General features: G+C 47.5%; 7 protein-coding genes across 7 annotated transcripts; 4 read left to right on the forward strand and 3 right to left on the reverse strand.

Annotated features, from left to right (window-relative positions):
* The first annotated feature begins 450 nt into the window (after positions 1 to 450).
* On the forward strand, positions 451 to 2,348 carry GGS22DRAFT_125645 (uncharacterized protein). The gene is made up of 2 exons (XM_047958330.1): positions 451 to 790; positions 893 to 2,348. The coding sequence occupies exons 1-2, from the start codon at positions 564 to 566 to the stop codon at positions 2,271 to 2,273; spliced, it is 1,608 nt and encodes a 535-aa protein (XP_047820023.1). The 5' UTR covers positions 451 to 563; the 3' UTR covers positions 2,274 to 2,348.
* Positions 2,349 to 2,795, reverse strand: GGS22DRAFT_125628 (uncharacterized protein). The gene has a single exon (XM_047958328.1). The coding sequence runs from the start codon at positions 2,684 to 2,686 to the stop codon at positions 2,423 to 2,425; it is 264 nt and encodes an 87-aa protein (XP_047820024.1). The 5' UTR covers positions 2,687 to 2,795; the 3' UTR covers positions 2,349 to 2,422.
* Positions 2,379 to 4,248, reverse strand: GGS22DRAFT_160210 (ribonucleotide reductase inhibitor-domain-containing protein). The gene has a single exon (XM_047960892.1). It carries the CDS (start codon positions 3,813 to 3,815, stop codon positions 2,904 to 2,906), a length of 912 nt encoding a protein of 303 aa, XP_047820025.1. The 5' UTR covers positions 3,816 to 4,248; the 3' UTR covers positions 2,379 to 2,903.
* Positions 4,249 to 5,009: 761 nt separating this feature from the next.
* GGS22DRAFT_160212 (ribosomal protein S27-domain-containing protein) lies at positions 5,010 to 6,331 on the reverse strand. The gene is made up of 3 exons (XM_047960893.1): positions 6,118 to 6,331; positions 5,775 to 5,837; positions 5,010 to 5,704 (listed from the first exon to the last, which is right to left on the reverse strand). Exons 1-3 carry the CDS (start codon positions 6,118 to 6,120, stop codon positions 5,522 to 5,524), a joined length of 249 nt encoding a protein of 82 aa, XP_047820026.1. The 5' UTR covers positions 6,121 to 6,331; the 3' UTR covers positions 5,010 to 5,521.
* A 302-nt stretch (positions 6,332 to 6,633) lies between these two features.
* On the forward strand, positions 6,634 to 7,738 carry GGS22DRAFT_125658 (thioredoxin-like protein). The gene is made up of 2 exons (XM_047958331.1): positions 6,634 to 6,830; positions 6,887 to 7,738. The coding sequence occupies exons 1-2, from the start codon at positions 6,766 to 6,768 to the stop codon at positions 7,605 to 7,607; spliced, it is 786 nt and encodes a 261-aa protein (XP_047820027.1). The 5' UTR covers positions 6,634 to 6,765; the 3' UTR covers positions 7,608 to 7,738.
* A 508-nt stretch (positions 7,739 to 8,246) lies between these two features.
* On the forward strand, positions 8,247 to 10,473 carry GGS22DRAFT_125660 (uncharacterized protein). Its single transcript, XM_047958332.1, has 2 exons — positions 8,247 to 8,883; positions 8,961 to 10,473. Exons 1-2 carry the CDS (start codon positions 8,369 to 8,371, stop codon positions 10,108 to 10,110), a joined length of 1,665 nt encoding a protein of 554 aa, XP_047820028.1. The 5' UTR covers positions 8,247 to 8,368; the 3' UTR covers positions 10,111 to 10,473.
* Positions 10,474 to 12,992: 2,519 nt separating this feature from the next.
* GGS22DRAFT_160216 (uncharacterized protein) lies at positions 12,993 to 14,653 on the forward strand. Its single transcript, XM_047960894.1, has one exon. It carries the CDS (start codon positions 13,590 to 13,592, stop codon positions 13,956 to 13,958), a length of 369 nt encoding a protein of 122 aa, XP_047820029.1. The 5' UTR covers positions 12,993 to 13,589; the 3' UTR covers positions 13,959 to 14,653.
* The last annotated feature ends 5 nt before the right edge of the window (positions 14,654 to 14,658 follow it).

A 14,658-nucleotide genomic window follows, 5' to 3' on the forward strand; every position in this document is an offset into this window, starting at 1 on the left:
ATAGGAGGCAACCTCAAACTGACCTTCCACCAAGCTGACTCACAAGTTTGACGTCAAGTCATACGCCAAAAATATGGGACTTTTGTGATGAACATTCATTTATCTTTGAAGGTATCGATTAGCTAACAGGGAATCGAAAGAAGACCAGATGTTAAAATCTGCCGAAGAAGGATAAGGTAAACATGGGTCTTCAAAAAGTTGTGATCAGTCACACCCATACTTGATGTCGGTAAGTGTTATATGAATTTAATAACCTCTATCGGCGTGTCCAGGTATGTATTTAGTAGTTAGGTACGAGGTACGTATGAGATTAGTTTTTGTTTGACCGAGTGAAAGATTAATTATCGTGATGCATGCACTAAATAGGTACCTAGGTATATATCTGCATAAAGCCCCGCTTAATAAGCTACCAGCTCTAGCGTTTATCGCTATGCAACAGACCATTCCAATTTTAAGTTCCCAGGCTCCCACTCTTCATTTTCCAATCCAGACGTTGACTGCGCATCAACGTAACTTTTACAAAACATCACACCGATTCATCTCAAATCACTAGAATACAGGTCATGAAGTCGAGAAAACGTACCGCCGACAATGAGGGCGGGAATGCCTACAAGAGACATCGAAATCCACAGTACTCCGGAGGGACAAAGACAAACTCAACTATGGACCCGAATTACGGCCAACGAAGCGCCTTTGGTGACTTCGAGTGTCTTACGACTGTGCCAACTGGAGACAGTGATCTAGACTGGGAGGATGACTCCGACGCTTTATCATATCTTAAATCTGTACGGTAAGCTAACTTTTTCTACCACCTGCTTTCATTCTGCAGATTCGCAAGGCTAAACCTGTATTTCGGTTTTCTTAGGTGATGATACTGATATGGTGAGTATAGAACCCAGGCATCCGCAATCCCACACGTCCTCGCCGCGAGCAAAGCTGGCCCGCAACTGCCTCCTCAATTTGCAGCCCAATCTACAAATGGAAGTCTGCAAGGTGGAGCAGAAAACATCGACCGGAGTATTTATAAAGATGGCACAGGCGATTTTAGAGGATACTATCATGATGGAGCGTATACCGCATACCCGTCAGGCTACTTTGATAAAGAGGAGGACACGGATGAAGAACAAGACGGAGACTATGATGAAGCAAATCAAGACTACGAGGAGGGCGAAGAAGGCGAAAACCTCGAGCTAAACTACGACGAAGATAGTAGTCTTGAATCCGACAGCGAAGGGCGCCCACACAACAGCAACGTAGACGAGATCCGCGACGCGTACTTTGCCTCTCTCACGAACCAATATCTAGCCTTACGCCAGATCCTACAAACCGACCCTCCACACGACGTATTATTGTCCCTCCCCAAATCGAATCCAACCGAAGTACGCGAATTCGGCTCCCGATCCGACACCTTCCCCAAGTGGGCTGGTCGAATCCGGGGCACGGACCCACTGCCTGCCCAAGTCGCCGGCATGCGCAAGGAAGGCGTGATCCGGCTCCTACGCATCATCCTTGGTGGCAAGTTCCTGCGCAAGAAGCAGACTCTCTGGGAGCGCACTAGCAGGTGGATATGGGCGCTGCTAGCGCGCCTGCCCGAGAGGGGCGAGCTAGACTACCAGGAGATTGGGTACATCCGCGAATTGGGTAAGAGGGCGGTTTTATTGATGGTTAGCTTGGTCGAGATGGAGGTTCTGAAAGAGCATTATGACGTCGGCGATAGTAGCGCCGAGAGTCTGGGTGAGCCTGAAATCGACGACGAAGGCATTGACGAGGAATTGAGCCCGGAAGGATTTGATGAGTTTGATGACGTGGAAGAGGAGGCCACAGCTACGAACGCCAAAAACGCCCAGCCAAAAATAGTTACCGAGGCCGGAGCTTCAGTTCCCAAAGAAGTGGCGGAGGAATTATCGGACGTCGAGATGCAGATTGATTCGGACTCGGAGGCAGAGGATGGGGAAGTATCTGAAGTACCCCAAAATCAAGCAGAAGAATTATCGGCTGACATAGAGACGGCCAAGGCTCGGCTCCTGCGCCAGCTTGGCGCGACGGACGAGGAAGAGGACGCGGAAGCCGTAATCCCCGAACCTGAAACCACGGACCTCATGGATGAAGCCTTTGCCGCCCTCGCAGCAGACGAAGAAGTTCAGAAGAAAGAGGAACGCCAGAGAGCTAAGATCAACGAACGCGCCACTCTGAACATGATCCTTACTGTAGCCGGTGAGTTCTACGGCCAGAGAGACCTTCTCGAGTTCCGCGATCCGTTTGGCGGGCTTTAGGTCGAGTAGTAGGTAGACCAAACCCATATTGTGACCATACATTCATGTGATCAGACTGTTCTATACATAGCACTCCTAAACATTACGCACTCCACGCCCCAAGCCGCGTGGGATAATAAAATAATGAGTCTTAAACCAAGTCCTCGCTATCAATGGCAACGTGCTACAGAGGTTAAATTGTATATCAATTCATGATTTGGTAGTACAACCAACCAACCAACCAATCTTCCCATATCGATGTGATCTAATCCGTTCCGACTGCGAGAGTATTTCGGATGATCCCCCCCTTGCATGTACTCCCGTTGCGCACGCACCCATAAACCAGGTAGGTTACCTACATATACAAAAATGTTGCATCTCCAATGCAACACCAATAAGAAAAAAAACGCCGTGGCGCCAGCCGCCCCCATCATGCAGTATACGCTAAAAATGTCCTCGTCCGCCGCCAATGTTCAATCCGATCCAATCCGTAACATAAAATACAGCAGCTTCCGCTGTCTCTGTTCCCTTAACCTCTATGCATATCCCCCCTTTCCAACCCCTCACCCACCATCCTTCGTATCTCAGGTATCCCAGCGTCCAACGCGGCATAACAATCATACCCCCTCCTCTTGTGTAATCCAAGTCTAATCAAACATCACTCATCTCAACCTCCCACTCCCCGCCCCTAACCAAGAAATCTGCCTCTCCGAAATCACTCACATCCGCATCCCCCACGACTCTAACGTTCTCCCTTCCGCTTACCACGCCCTTTCCACCGCCCCGGGTCCTTATCTTCCGTGGCACGGCCATAGGACGACCGTTGCTATTCCCCGGGGACCAGCTAGTGGGCGCGTGACTCCGAGGACTGACTTCGCCGTCGAACCCGTCGCGCCATGCGTTGAAGTCGAAGCTGACGACGCTGAGACGGCCGGGTGTGGACGGGGCTTCGGGTTCTTCGTCCTCGGTGTAGGAGCGCTTGCGTGTCGAGCGAGGGGAAGCTGGGGCGGTAGAATCAAGGGAGTCCTGGCTGCTAGTTAAGCCAGGGACGTCGTCGTCGTCGGTCATGGCCTCGTCTAGGGGGTGGCCGTTTACGCTTAAGAGGGGATGACGGGCGGATGTTGAGATGGAGGATGAGGATGTAGGTAGTAGGAAGGGTGAGGGGTGATCCGGTTGTGTGTCTAAACCGCCGACTCTGTGGATCCCGCAGAAGGGGAGGAGTTCTCGCGGCGTGGAGATGGCGTTGGCTCGGGAGCGTCCTTCGACCATGGTGTTGGGGTTGGTGGTTGCGTTCTCATCGAAGAGCCCGAAGGCACTGTAGCTGCCGGTTTTGTAGCCCTCGGGTACGGATTTGCGTACTCGCATGCCCACCGATAGCAGGTTTGCTTGCACGGTTGCGGGTAGAGGGGGGCTGTTGACGTAAGGAGGGGAGGAAGGTATGTTGAGGTGTTGTGAGGACGACGACGATGATGGTGATGCACTGTTGAAAAATGATGTGATGTGTCGTTGAGCAGGATCGCTTGCTGCACCAGCGAACTGACGTTTGGTCCGCGGAGCTGACATGGTTGGAGGTTGGGTAGATCGATATAGGGATGGGTGAGTTACGTGTCTGATGCAATGCGGCCCACACGAACGGGTCCGGGTTGCCTCAGATCAAATGACGACCCCAGAGTTCCGGAGGTTTGACTAGAACGGATCGGATCTATCGTGGTGATGGAACAGGAGGTAGAACGCTAATAGGTTCTACGGAGTGTGAACCCACAGAGTCGAAACGGCTCAGCCACGCCGATCAATTACTCCCTGATGGAATCTAGAGAATAGAACCCCTATTTTAAAGGAATTATTCGTCGCATAGACAAAATAATTAATCCCGTCTAAAGCAGAAATTTCCGTCCGATGTAAGCGGATGACGATGATGAAAAGAAGGAGGGGAGAAGTTGTGTGTTCGAAAGGAGGCTGGTCAGAAGTTGGGGGCGGTTGATCAGACGATTAGCGATTAGGAGAACTTGGAAACTTGGAAGTGGAAAGTGGGGGATGCGCGATGCGCGTAATTAGTCCCTTCTAAGACGTGTTTTTACGCGTTTTAATAGGGTCTTGACATCAAAGTCAATATCTGAATATGTACCTAAGTATCTATGTACCGATGTACATATCTCAGACACCTTCGAGATTTTGACCGCCTCACGTATCAGACGAAGGTCCCCTTGCACAGGGAGCACAGGGAGCACAGGGAGAGATGAATGGAACTAATTGTTGAACCCCAGAGCTACTGGATTTGTATGAAGCTGAAGACAATAATAAGATTTGCATAAAGATCTTAAGTGTCATTCTTTGTTAAATCTAGTTAACGTTCTTACCTTTGAGCTACTAGCTACTTATTTGTAAGTATTCAAGATATTAGGTCACCAATCTATCCGATGTATGTTACCACATCGAAAGGCTTGAAGCAAGTTAAGCCTACTACTTTACTTCTTCCTGGGAAACTCTAGATATGAAATACTTGGTAGGTACCTACTAGTACCTAGGTATTATAGATTGTCGGCCGTGCACTAGACTATTGCTTTTAAACGGCAATGAGAGTTCTAATAGAATGTGCAATGCTTCGGCCTAGGAAACTTTGCTTCTGTCGAATCTATCCTATCCGTGGATCACATGAAAAGTCAACGCGAATTCTACAGTTGCCGGACGGTATCTACAAGACAAATGACATGGAAGATAAGCGTAGCACCATTAGCAAGTCACGGTAATAATGACATATTGTGGAACAATGTGAATTCGCCTAATGCAGTGATGCAGTGAAAACATACGGCCACTGCAATCGGGTATGTAGCGATCCTCAATTAACGTTCCACATCCTCACATCAGACCTACGGAACCTACCCCTTCAGAGATAGAGACCAGTCGATGCTCGTGGAAAGCCATTTCCAGCTGTCCACCCATGCAGTAACTACCATCCTGCCTCATGTCTCGAGGGCGATGACTGCGTAATACACAAGGCGATAAAAACGAGGAGGAAAAATCATTCGCGGAAAAACGGATGATGCAAGATATCAGGACCCCAAACGCCCTTTTGTATTGAAGGTTCTTTTTTGGTATCCGTCGTCTATCTGCAATGACGTAGAAGTTCGTGAAGAAAGTCGATTTATGTCCGGAAGACAAGATGCCAGTTTTCATGCGCCCATTCCGTCGAGAGTGCCTTGCAGATATCCGAACCACACTATGAAGTCGTGACCATACCCATTAATGAAGAAAAGACGAGACGAAATCCTCTACTTTCTTCGGAAAGAGCAACCCTCGGTTAATCGAGCCTTACCACCGGTAGGTTGGCAGAGGACGGTGGTGCATCCCTGGCAGATGACGACGGTCTGGGCGTGAGAGAATACGGTGGTGATTGTGAAGCAACCGGGGCACTTGACGTCCATGAAGAAGGACCGAGGGCTGGGGACCAGAGTCTACGCGAAATAATTAGTACGCCTTCACCAAAATATTCTACAGTGCGATTTCTCTTTGGGTTAATCGTACCTTCAGCTTGTGCTTCTTGGCCTCGGCAGCCGGGCTGGGGTTGAGAAGATCAACAGCGAGAACCTAGGCAGAAAAAAAATTGTCAGCATGAAAGTCCATTCGTTGTTGTGAATCCAAGCAATCATCAACCATCCAGCCACATCGATCGCCGCATCGGATAAAGAGGATAGCAGAGAATAATTGAATTCTGGTGTCGCAAAAATAGCCGGGTAGTTTTTTTTATTGTCGGCGTCGCCATCGAAAGGGGTAGTGAGGATTATCGACGATTGATGAAGCGCGAGTCGTGGCAGTAGATCGATGACTTATTGGAAGGATAAATCAAAATGAGGTTATGCGAACTTACCATCTTGACTGATTGTCACAAAAAGTGTCTTATGCGATGGATTGGCAAGTGTCAGGTTGGTCTGCGATATCTGAAGATAGCAGGAAGACAGGATTTGTTTTGGCGAAAGACGGTGGTAGTTAAAGATTGAGGGGAAGGTCGTGTGTGTAATTTCGAGGTTAAAAATTCGTTTAGTAAATTTCGGGGGATGCTGATTTTCCTTAGCCAGATTGGCTGTGCAAGAGGCGAAATTCACTAATACCCTTCTGGCATGGACAAATTAGGTTTAGTACCGAGGAGGGCTAGGGCTTTTCAAGGCCCACACTTGCATGGCGTAAACTAATTGAAAACTTACAGCTGGAGGAAAGTTAAAACAGCTGTCAGCCAAAGTGGGTAAAGTGGGATGTTGTACCTAGGTACTCACCTTAGAGGGGCAGGACGCCGTAGGAGGGGTTAATAATGGAACTTGAGCTTGGTTGTTCCAAGTACAAATGTAATCATTCGTAACACAACATCAGGCAGCATCAAAAGATCCAAGGCAACCAAACAATCAATTGATCTATATCCACTTCAGTCTCGTTCCAAATCTCACGAAATTTTATTTTATCATCTTTTCATTCACCTTTATCAAATTAACAACTACTACCTAATTGAACAAATCAAACTAAGATGGCCGCACCTACAGATCAACGGATAGCTGTCCCTATCGACGACCCCAACGCAGATACCGAATGGTATGAACTACAATAAGTTTTCTTACCCATAACAATGTACTTAATCGTAAAAATAGGAATGACATACTCCGCAAACATGGAGTTATACCCGAGAAACCTCCGTCTCCCACACCCATGATCGAAGAAGCCATACTTGAAGGCCGCAGAATAGCACATGAGAACAGGTTGGAGGGGAAGGAACTCGATGAGCTCGATGCTCTAGAAGATGAAGAAGATGAGGCTTTCTTAGAACAATACCGACAGAAGCGCATGCAAGAGTTGAATAAATTGTCCAAAAAGTCAATCCATGGCTCGGTGTATCCGATATCGAAACCAGACTACTCCCGCGAGGTCACTGAAGCCTCTAACAACGGGCCTGTATTTGTGAACCTCGTTTCCTCACTAGGAACGAACGTCGAATCGAGAGTTTTATCAGAGCTTTGGAAGCAAGCGGCGAAAGAATACGGTGATATCAAGTTCTGCGAAATAAGGGCGGACAAAGCTATTGAGAACTATCCAGATCGCAATTGCCCTACTATCCTCGTGTACAAGAACGGAGATATCGTCAAGCAAGTAATCACTCTCGTTACCGTAGGCGGAGTACGAATGAGTATGCTGGAGATTGACAACTTGCTGGTCGAGGTAGGCGCAGTCAATGAGAAGGATATGAGGGTCGTCAAGAGAAAGAGAGATGCCGAAGATGCTAGGGAAGAACAACTCATGAGTAAAGGAATCAAGAGTGGGAATTTAAGACATGCGACTATTGATGACGAGGACGACGATGACGACTGGGATTGAGACCATGCGCATTGGGGTCATATCGCTCTCCCAATTTATCTACATCTAAATCCCTATATCTGCAAATCCATTATATCCCGACTTTGCAAGCATTTAACGCATTGCCTACGATAACATCGATTTACAGGGGGGTAGCCCTGGCGTCGAACTTCCGATGAATGGTAGTTAATTCGATCCGATATCGAGGCACTTGTATGGACTATAAATCGGTGAATCTGATGAATTGTAGGAGCCTACCCCTTAAAGTCAAAGCTAGTTCATGATTACTAACAAACCTAACTGAATAATAGGACCTGCTCAAGCAGAACAGCTCAAAATAATTGAAATATGTCCAATTTATCGGAATTTAGGGGCAGGACCCTTTTTTGGAGACCCCTGGAGCCACAGTTATTTGAACCAAGACGCTGGGACCAATGTACCATTGTATCAATGCATTTTGCATGGTTGTCTCCGATCGTGGAGCCGCAAATAGCCCATGTGTTTGCCAATTGGGGAAAGTGGGCCTGCACGTCTTGACGTCGGGACGTGACGCGCCTACTCCAACTTGAAAAGAATAGAAAGGTCGTCACGCTAATAGTTTCGTGTTTACACACGATTCGCCATTCACTCCTCTTTCTCCTTTGATTTTACTCAGCAAATAGACTGTCAATCGTTCAAACCTCTCGTGCAATTGTTACGACCAGCTCACTCCCCGTAGCTCTTGCTTTTAGGCACAACCAAATTAGGGCTATTGTACCTTTGGTCCCTATTATACCACGAAGATGGCCGAGGAACCAACTCTTCCCAAGTTGCCCGCAGTCGCTTGGGATTTCGAGACCGAATCTTTTAGCAACACGCGAAAACGTGCTCGTAATCGAGGTGAACCATCCGCACCGCCAATTTTCACCAATTCGAGCGACCCCGCCGTGTTCTCTAGTGATGATGATCCTCAGTTAGAGAATTATACTCAAGGAAGACATCGCAAGAAACGATATATCGGTTCCTGGTTCCAACAGCATCTCGCATCAACTGATTCAATCTCCGGCGAAAGTGTACAACCGGTACCCAAGGCGAATAGGACGTTTGAGCGTCAATTTGATAGTGGAGTTTGGATGGGAAGCGACATTTCAGTGGATACAGATGACGATACGATTCTAGATATCGAGATGCCTACCCAGTCTAAGCTGCTGCAGTTGCGACATGCTCGTCCTGTCACAACTATCTCTCCCAACGAAGCGGCCGCCCGGGAAAAGATCCAAGCTGCTATCGACAGTGGAATCCAATCTATTGATCTCTCGTAAGTAGATAGCTCCCCACGCGCAAGCCACTGCAAGCCTTGTATAGCTATACCTACACAGAAACTGATTTTTGCAGTTCCTCGGGTATCGAGTCTCTTTCCAACACGACCGTATCACAGCTTTCCATGTTTGACACAGTTCCTATCATTGAGGAAACATCTCCGTTCGAGTCGAGGCGGCCATTCCTTGAAGTCTACCTATCTAACAACCCGCTCATCCGTGCTCCTGGAGCTCTGTTCAATTTAGAACACTTGACCGTTCTTAGTCTTAGAAGTACTTTGATTACCGAGCTTCCGCCAAGTATCGGAAACCTACGCAACCTACAGACCCTAAATCTATCTCTTACTCGTCTTCGACATCTTCCCGGGGAACTCTTAGACTTGTTGAAATATCCGAGTAAGCTTCGAACCTTGAACATACACCCTAACCCCTTCGAACAACCCGACCACATCGAGCCCCTTATCACCATGGGCATCGAGATAAAGAATCCCTCTCGCGACAAGTTTACTCCTTTTGTAGACGAGGCACTTCGCATCGATCATACAAGACAGATGCGATTCTGGCTCGACAAGCAGGACGGTATTATTGATGAACCTAGGCCCTACTTGAAAAAGCCAAGATGGGCAGCTGCCATACTCGCACGATCACTGGTGCAGTACAGTGATAGCCGAGGGGTCGTCATCTCCAAGTTTCGGCTACTAGAGCCAAGACCAAATGTTCCACTCGAGCAGGGATCGTCGTCGATTCGATCCATCCAAACTGAGGATCTGTGTTCACCACCCGCGATGCCCCAATCCGCTAGAAACGAGCTTGCCTCCGTCGCCAATCGAGGCCGCGTACCATCCCTATTCGAGCTAGCTCTCCAGTCTTGTATGAAGAGTGGACAACTCCATGAATTGCCGTCCCTATTCCCACCGAATTCGCCGCAAAGCATCATCGACGTGCTGGGTCGTCTCGCTGATCAAAGCGAAGCAAACGCCAACTCGGGCAATTTACCCTGCTCGTTATGTGGGCGACGAGTCGCAGTACCTATGACTCAGTGGATCGAGTGGTGTCTGGTCGGGGATCTTGTCACGGATGGAGTGATGCGCGCGGAGAAGCCATGTATCGGACAGGCTCAACTTGTAGTCCCATTCATACGACGCGGCTGTTCTTGGAAGTGCCTGCCAAAAGTAATGACACCGGGACAGACAGTACCAGGGATGGTAAGATTCAGTATTGATTAGCATCCATAAGAGCAGTCCACTCTCCAGATGGATAGTTCTTCCGTTGCAGGCGTTGGAGAGGAACGACGTGATTTATGATACCCTAGGCGTGCCAGAGCCAAAGAGGCTGAAAGGCATGGTTTAACCAGAGATTCACAGTTGAGGTTGTGTCTAAAATAAGACAATTGCAAAAAAGAAGCCCAACAAGTTGCGATGCCATCGAGAGACTTATTGAGGGAGCGGGCCATTAGGGTTGTTGAAGCAGTTGCTTCAACATTTCCCCTATTGAGATGTCATCTGTTACAGCCAGGAATCGTCAGAATCCTGTGCAATCGCTTGTGCTTAGCAATATAGTTGCTTCAAAATCGAACAATTGAACAAACGAACGTGAATTTTCTAGTTGCTAGTTGACAATTCGTAGGATTGGACATCGTCGCCCACATAAATGAGTAAACCGAGAAATCCGTTAACGAAGATGAGAAACTCTGGCCCAATCTCTATATATGAACCTCGAATTACAATAAGACATTGTTTTAGAAGAGATTAATTATTAGAGCATGCTTGACACATTGGTTTCACGAGGCCTTCTTAGTCGAATTGTTTCTGATACCCGTTCCTCCTTATGTCTTAACACATCCCCAAATAGGTATTAGTAGATTGTTGACCTATTCACTTATAGAGAAGCATAATGAGCCTCCACATAAGATTTATCTTAGAAGATTGAGGTACACCTATGAGATTCATCCGATTGGTCATGTCTTTGTTCCAGCACGGCGTTCATGCGCATATGCAGGTCTCAGCTCTGTACATCAGCGCCTGTGTACCTGCTCAGTCTTCAAATAGAATCTTCTTAAGCTTAATGCTTGTGTCTATCTTGGGTTTATTTTATGAGCAGCTAGTTCTTCTTTGGTTGTTGGTGGAGAGTCAATGAGGTAGTGCGAGAAGGTAGGTAAGGGGGGGTAAAAAAAGAAAATACCTACCGGTACCTAGCACTATTAAGCCAGATACATATAGCTAAAATGAAGGTATCGTCGTCCTTCTACTAACGGGACGTCCCTCCCTACTACAAGGCCCTCTTGCTTTTAATTCTCCGTATCTCCGCGACCTCCGGCTAGCCATCGGTATTAAGAGAGCATTATCGTATGAGATGGGTCGTTTGAGGGGCTAGTCAATGCCATGTTACTAACTAGATCTAGCATAGGACCATTAAAAACACAACCTCACGATATCAAGCATCGAAATTTTGCTCCTGTTTAATAAATTTTTAAGGTAACATTAAATGAGGAGGTCGTAGGTGACTTGTACCACTTGAAGCAAGTCTTCAGGACCCTGGACATTATACCTAGTCGTAGATACCTACGCATGTCGTGTCCTGGTCTTGTACAGCTGAAAGGTGTTATAATACCCTACTCTGCTGTATAAACAGAGTAGATCAAACATCGTTCTACACTGCACGATCTCGGGAGGATGCATATTCTTACTCGTCGAATACTATCGGAGCATGAATGGAGGCCAGCAACAGCCCGATCCGCGGCAAGCGAGATCTCGGGGGTCATATTTAAAATTCGGTCTTACCGGAGCAGCGACCTGCCTAGTGCCAAGTAAATAAATACTTCGGCCAAGATTCGGGATCGCGAATAACAAAGATATCAGACATCAATCTTCGATGCGCGCGACGTTTACTCCGGCGGCCTCGGGTAGCGTGTGTTCTCACGGGGGCTGTTATTCTAAAAGCCTAATACTAATCGGACCAGGTAGGGCAGACCACATGACCAGTTTAGGGCTTTTGAAAGGCTTTTTCTTTCTTCCATGCCAACGTCCGGTCAGCGCGGGACTTTTCGTCCGCGGGCGCGAATGAACGTTGGATCGTGCGTTTGTTGGATCTGGAAAGAATCGTGGATGCGCCCGACGATTGTCGACCGTCCGAGGATTCCGAAGCGGCTGGAAATCGTCTGCCGATTTAAGCGGCTGCATGCAGGTAGGGGGGGTAAAGTGCATGTAGTGTAACACCGATGTAAGTCACGCCGTCGTCAATATTTTGGTGCTCGTCTATGTATGTCGTGATGTTAGGTACTATCTATGCATAGAATCAGATTATGTGAGATTCTTATTGTTCTTTTAGTATCTAGGCCAGTTCATTGAAGCTTCTCTCTACCAGGTATTCATACCTAGAATTGAGGAAGTTCCCATGGTGACTCAAACATGGTTGCAATTCCCGTCGGAGATTCTTGGCGGACCAGGGTGTACTGACTTATGGTAAGCGTTGCAGGGGTCTTGAAGCTTGTAAAGCTTGTTTGCTGTCAGCCCTGCCGTAACTCTCCATCGGCGAAAGTTGACAAGTCACAGATGCTCAGCTAGCCGAACCACGCTAAACCTGATGAGGGAGGATACATGGAATAGTGTCATTGAATCATTCCGCAATTGGTAAGATTCTAGTGATTTGGTGGTTAGGTTCATGTGCAAGGGATATCTAATAGACCCTATTTGCTGAATCATCGTCTGATCTCAGGGCTAGCATATGGCATTTTGAGAAGCTGATTAATGTTGAATGGAGAAAGTGAATAGCTTCTTATTGTCCTTGCGGTGATTATTGTTCTATCTCCGAGATAGGAGTTGCGACCTGTTGCCCACTGGTGGATTGGTTGGCTGCCCAGGTGAGTAATAAAAACAAGGAATAAGGCATAAGACATTGGCTGGTTAGAAGGTATAAGGGACCTGGGGAGTTCCTTCACCAACCTCGCTGGTGCGACTAAAAAGGTAAGATTAGGTACCTACCTGATAATAGAAGGAACCTATCGGAGTTCCGCAGAACGCCAGCTCCTTCCATTCGGCATAGTCGGTGCAAGGAAGGTTCTCTCTGTCATTTGTTCTTTTTTCTTCACTTCTCTGCTTTCAGATTTCTAATTTTCGTTGTCATTTTGTCACGCTCCACATTCCAATGGTAGGATACCAACTAGGTATCATCGCAACCCACATGGGAAAGAATCTTACCCAAATGTTACGGACAAGGCAAGGGTCATGTCCTCATGTCCACCAGACCCGACCTAAGACGGCGACAACAAGAAGGCACATTCCGAGCCTTCCGACAGTTGCTTGCCTTTTTATATTACCATAGTATAGTTACTAGCGTTATGTACCTAGCAGTCTGGGTCCTAACTGTGTACATTGTCGCAGATGCTGTATGCTTACTAGCTAGGCATCTCCCCTTACCCTCCTTCTTTCCCTACGGCCGGTTCGGGAAACCATTTTTATTTATATATGCCAAGGAATGTAGTCAAGATGCCGAACTCAAGCCTGCCTAGTATTATAAATATTATATTAATCTCTGCTTACCGATTTACTTAATGTTTCGCTTTTCCCTATGTTTTTACTCCTTGGGGGTCACTCAAAGCTGTAGCTAGGTCTTGGAACCTTCTGGCGTTGCTAGCATCTTCAGCCATCATCGCTACTGTTATCACCGTGTAGTTTTCGTCGAATAGTATCAGTACCTAATAACAAGAATGTCATCATCGAAGCCTCAGACGAAACCTCTAACGCTCGAAGGCTTGGTCCGGTGGGCCCGCCTCAAGAAGTATCGCATCGAGGTTACCTATGGCGTTTACGTTTATACACCGGTAGAAAAGGCCATCTTCTGGACCATTTTCTGCTTCCTGTTTGGCGTTATCTCCTTCGCCGCCCTTTTGTACACCAAACGGAACGTCTCCTTGCTCCTTAAGTATGCGTACATCTACGTCAACGGCAGCAGTGGCGCTACTAGCGCCGTCTCCAACCTACTCCCGAGGAGACACACCGCGTTATCTCTCTCGGGAAATGGCATAAAGTCGCTTGCCGAAACGATGGGCGGCGCCACCAACTCCCAGGTTCCGTGATCATGCAAATGTACATTTCCGGCATGGGTCATTTATCCAATCGGAGGTGTGGGAGGAGGCGAGAGCTACGACGCTCGTTCAGGAAGAGGCGGACTTTTGGAAAAAGCAAATACTGGTGAATCTTGATGCGAAGCTACCGATTCCACCGCATATCTCGCAGTTCGCTACTGCGTAGGGCGAGACCGGTGATGTTCCAGCTTGGAGGTCTGTAGGAACACCAAAGACCGAATGCTTCCCCAACACGGAACGAGATTTCAGAGTTGTTTTAATGGCTGAACGAATCCTTCAAATCACCAAGAAAATAAAAATAAATCATCGGTTAAGGGATAGGAAATCAAGAAAAAAATAATTTTGGGATAGGGGTCGCCCCTGAAGGAGGTGGAAGCTTGGCGTACTCGAATCACTCTAGGAGTTGGTCACAACGCATATAACGGATTAAACGACTTATATGATGCTTGATCGAGGTGTTCACGGTGTTGAAAGGCCTAAAGCCTTGGTTTTTCTTATGAGCGAGGAGTTCTATACCTTTTTGGTGGCAGCCTTAAGATCCATCAGATCCCAAGGTTCGCTTTTTGCATAGGAGGCGCGAATCTTGGATATACCCTCGCTTAAAGGCGTCTGGAAGTTTGGGGCTGATTAACCCTGGATACTACCTACTTGCTGACATTCCAATATCAATTTTTTACATCCTAGGATGTCA

Source organism: Annulohypoxylon maeteangense, assembly GCF_022496945.1.
Source record: "Annulohypoxylon maeteangense strain CBS 123835 unplaced genomic scaffold GGS22scaffold_6, whole genome shotgun sequence".
NCBI lineage: Eukaryota > Fungi > Ascomycota > Sordariomycetes > Xylariales > Hypoxylaceae > Annulohypoxylon > Annulohypoxylon maeteangense.

Coding starts and splice junctions, on each gene's coding strand:
- GGS22DRAFT_125645 (XM_047958330.1), top strand. CDS start 564: ATGAAGTCGAGAAAACGTACCGCCGACAATGAGGGCGGGAATGCCTAC. Junction 791..892: donor TCATATCTTAAATCTGTACG/GTAAGCTAACTT, acceptor TGGTGAGTATAG/AACCCAGGCATCCGCAATCC.
- GGS22DRAFT_125628 (XM_047958328.1), bottom strand. CDS start 2,686: ATGATGGGGGCGGCTGGCGCCACGGCGTTTTTTTTCTTATTGGTGTTG.
- GGS22DRAFT_160210 (XM_047960892.1), bottom strand. CDS start 3,815: ATGTCAGCTCCGCGGACCAAACGTCAGTTCGCTGGTGCAGCAAGCGAT.
- GGS22DRAFT_160212 (XM_047960893.1), bottom strand. Junction 5,705..5,774: donor CCAAGAAGCACAAGCTGAAG/GTACGATTAACC, acceptor TATTTCGCGTAG/ACTCTGGTCCCCAGCCCTCG.
- GGS22DRAFT_125658 (XM_047958331.1), top strand. CDS start 6,766: ATGGCCGCACCTACAGATCAACGGATAGCTGTCCCTATCGACGACCCC. Junction 6,831..6,886: donor CCCAACGCAGATACCGAATG/GTATGAACTACA, acceptor TCGTAAAAATAG/GAATGACATACTCCGCAAAC.
- GGS22DRAFT_125660 (XM_047958332.1), top strand. CDS start 8,369: ATGGCCGAGGAACCAACTCTTCCCAAGTTGCCCGCAGTCGCTTGGGAT. Junction 8,884..8,960: donor ATCCAATCTATTGATCTCTC/GTAAGTAGATAG, acceptor TGATTTTTGCAG/TTCCTCGGGTATCGAGTCTC.
- GGS22DRAFT_160216 (XM_047960894.1), top strand. CDS start 13,590: ATGTCATCATCGAAGCCTCAGACGAAACCTCTAACGCTCGAAGGCTTG.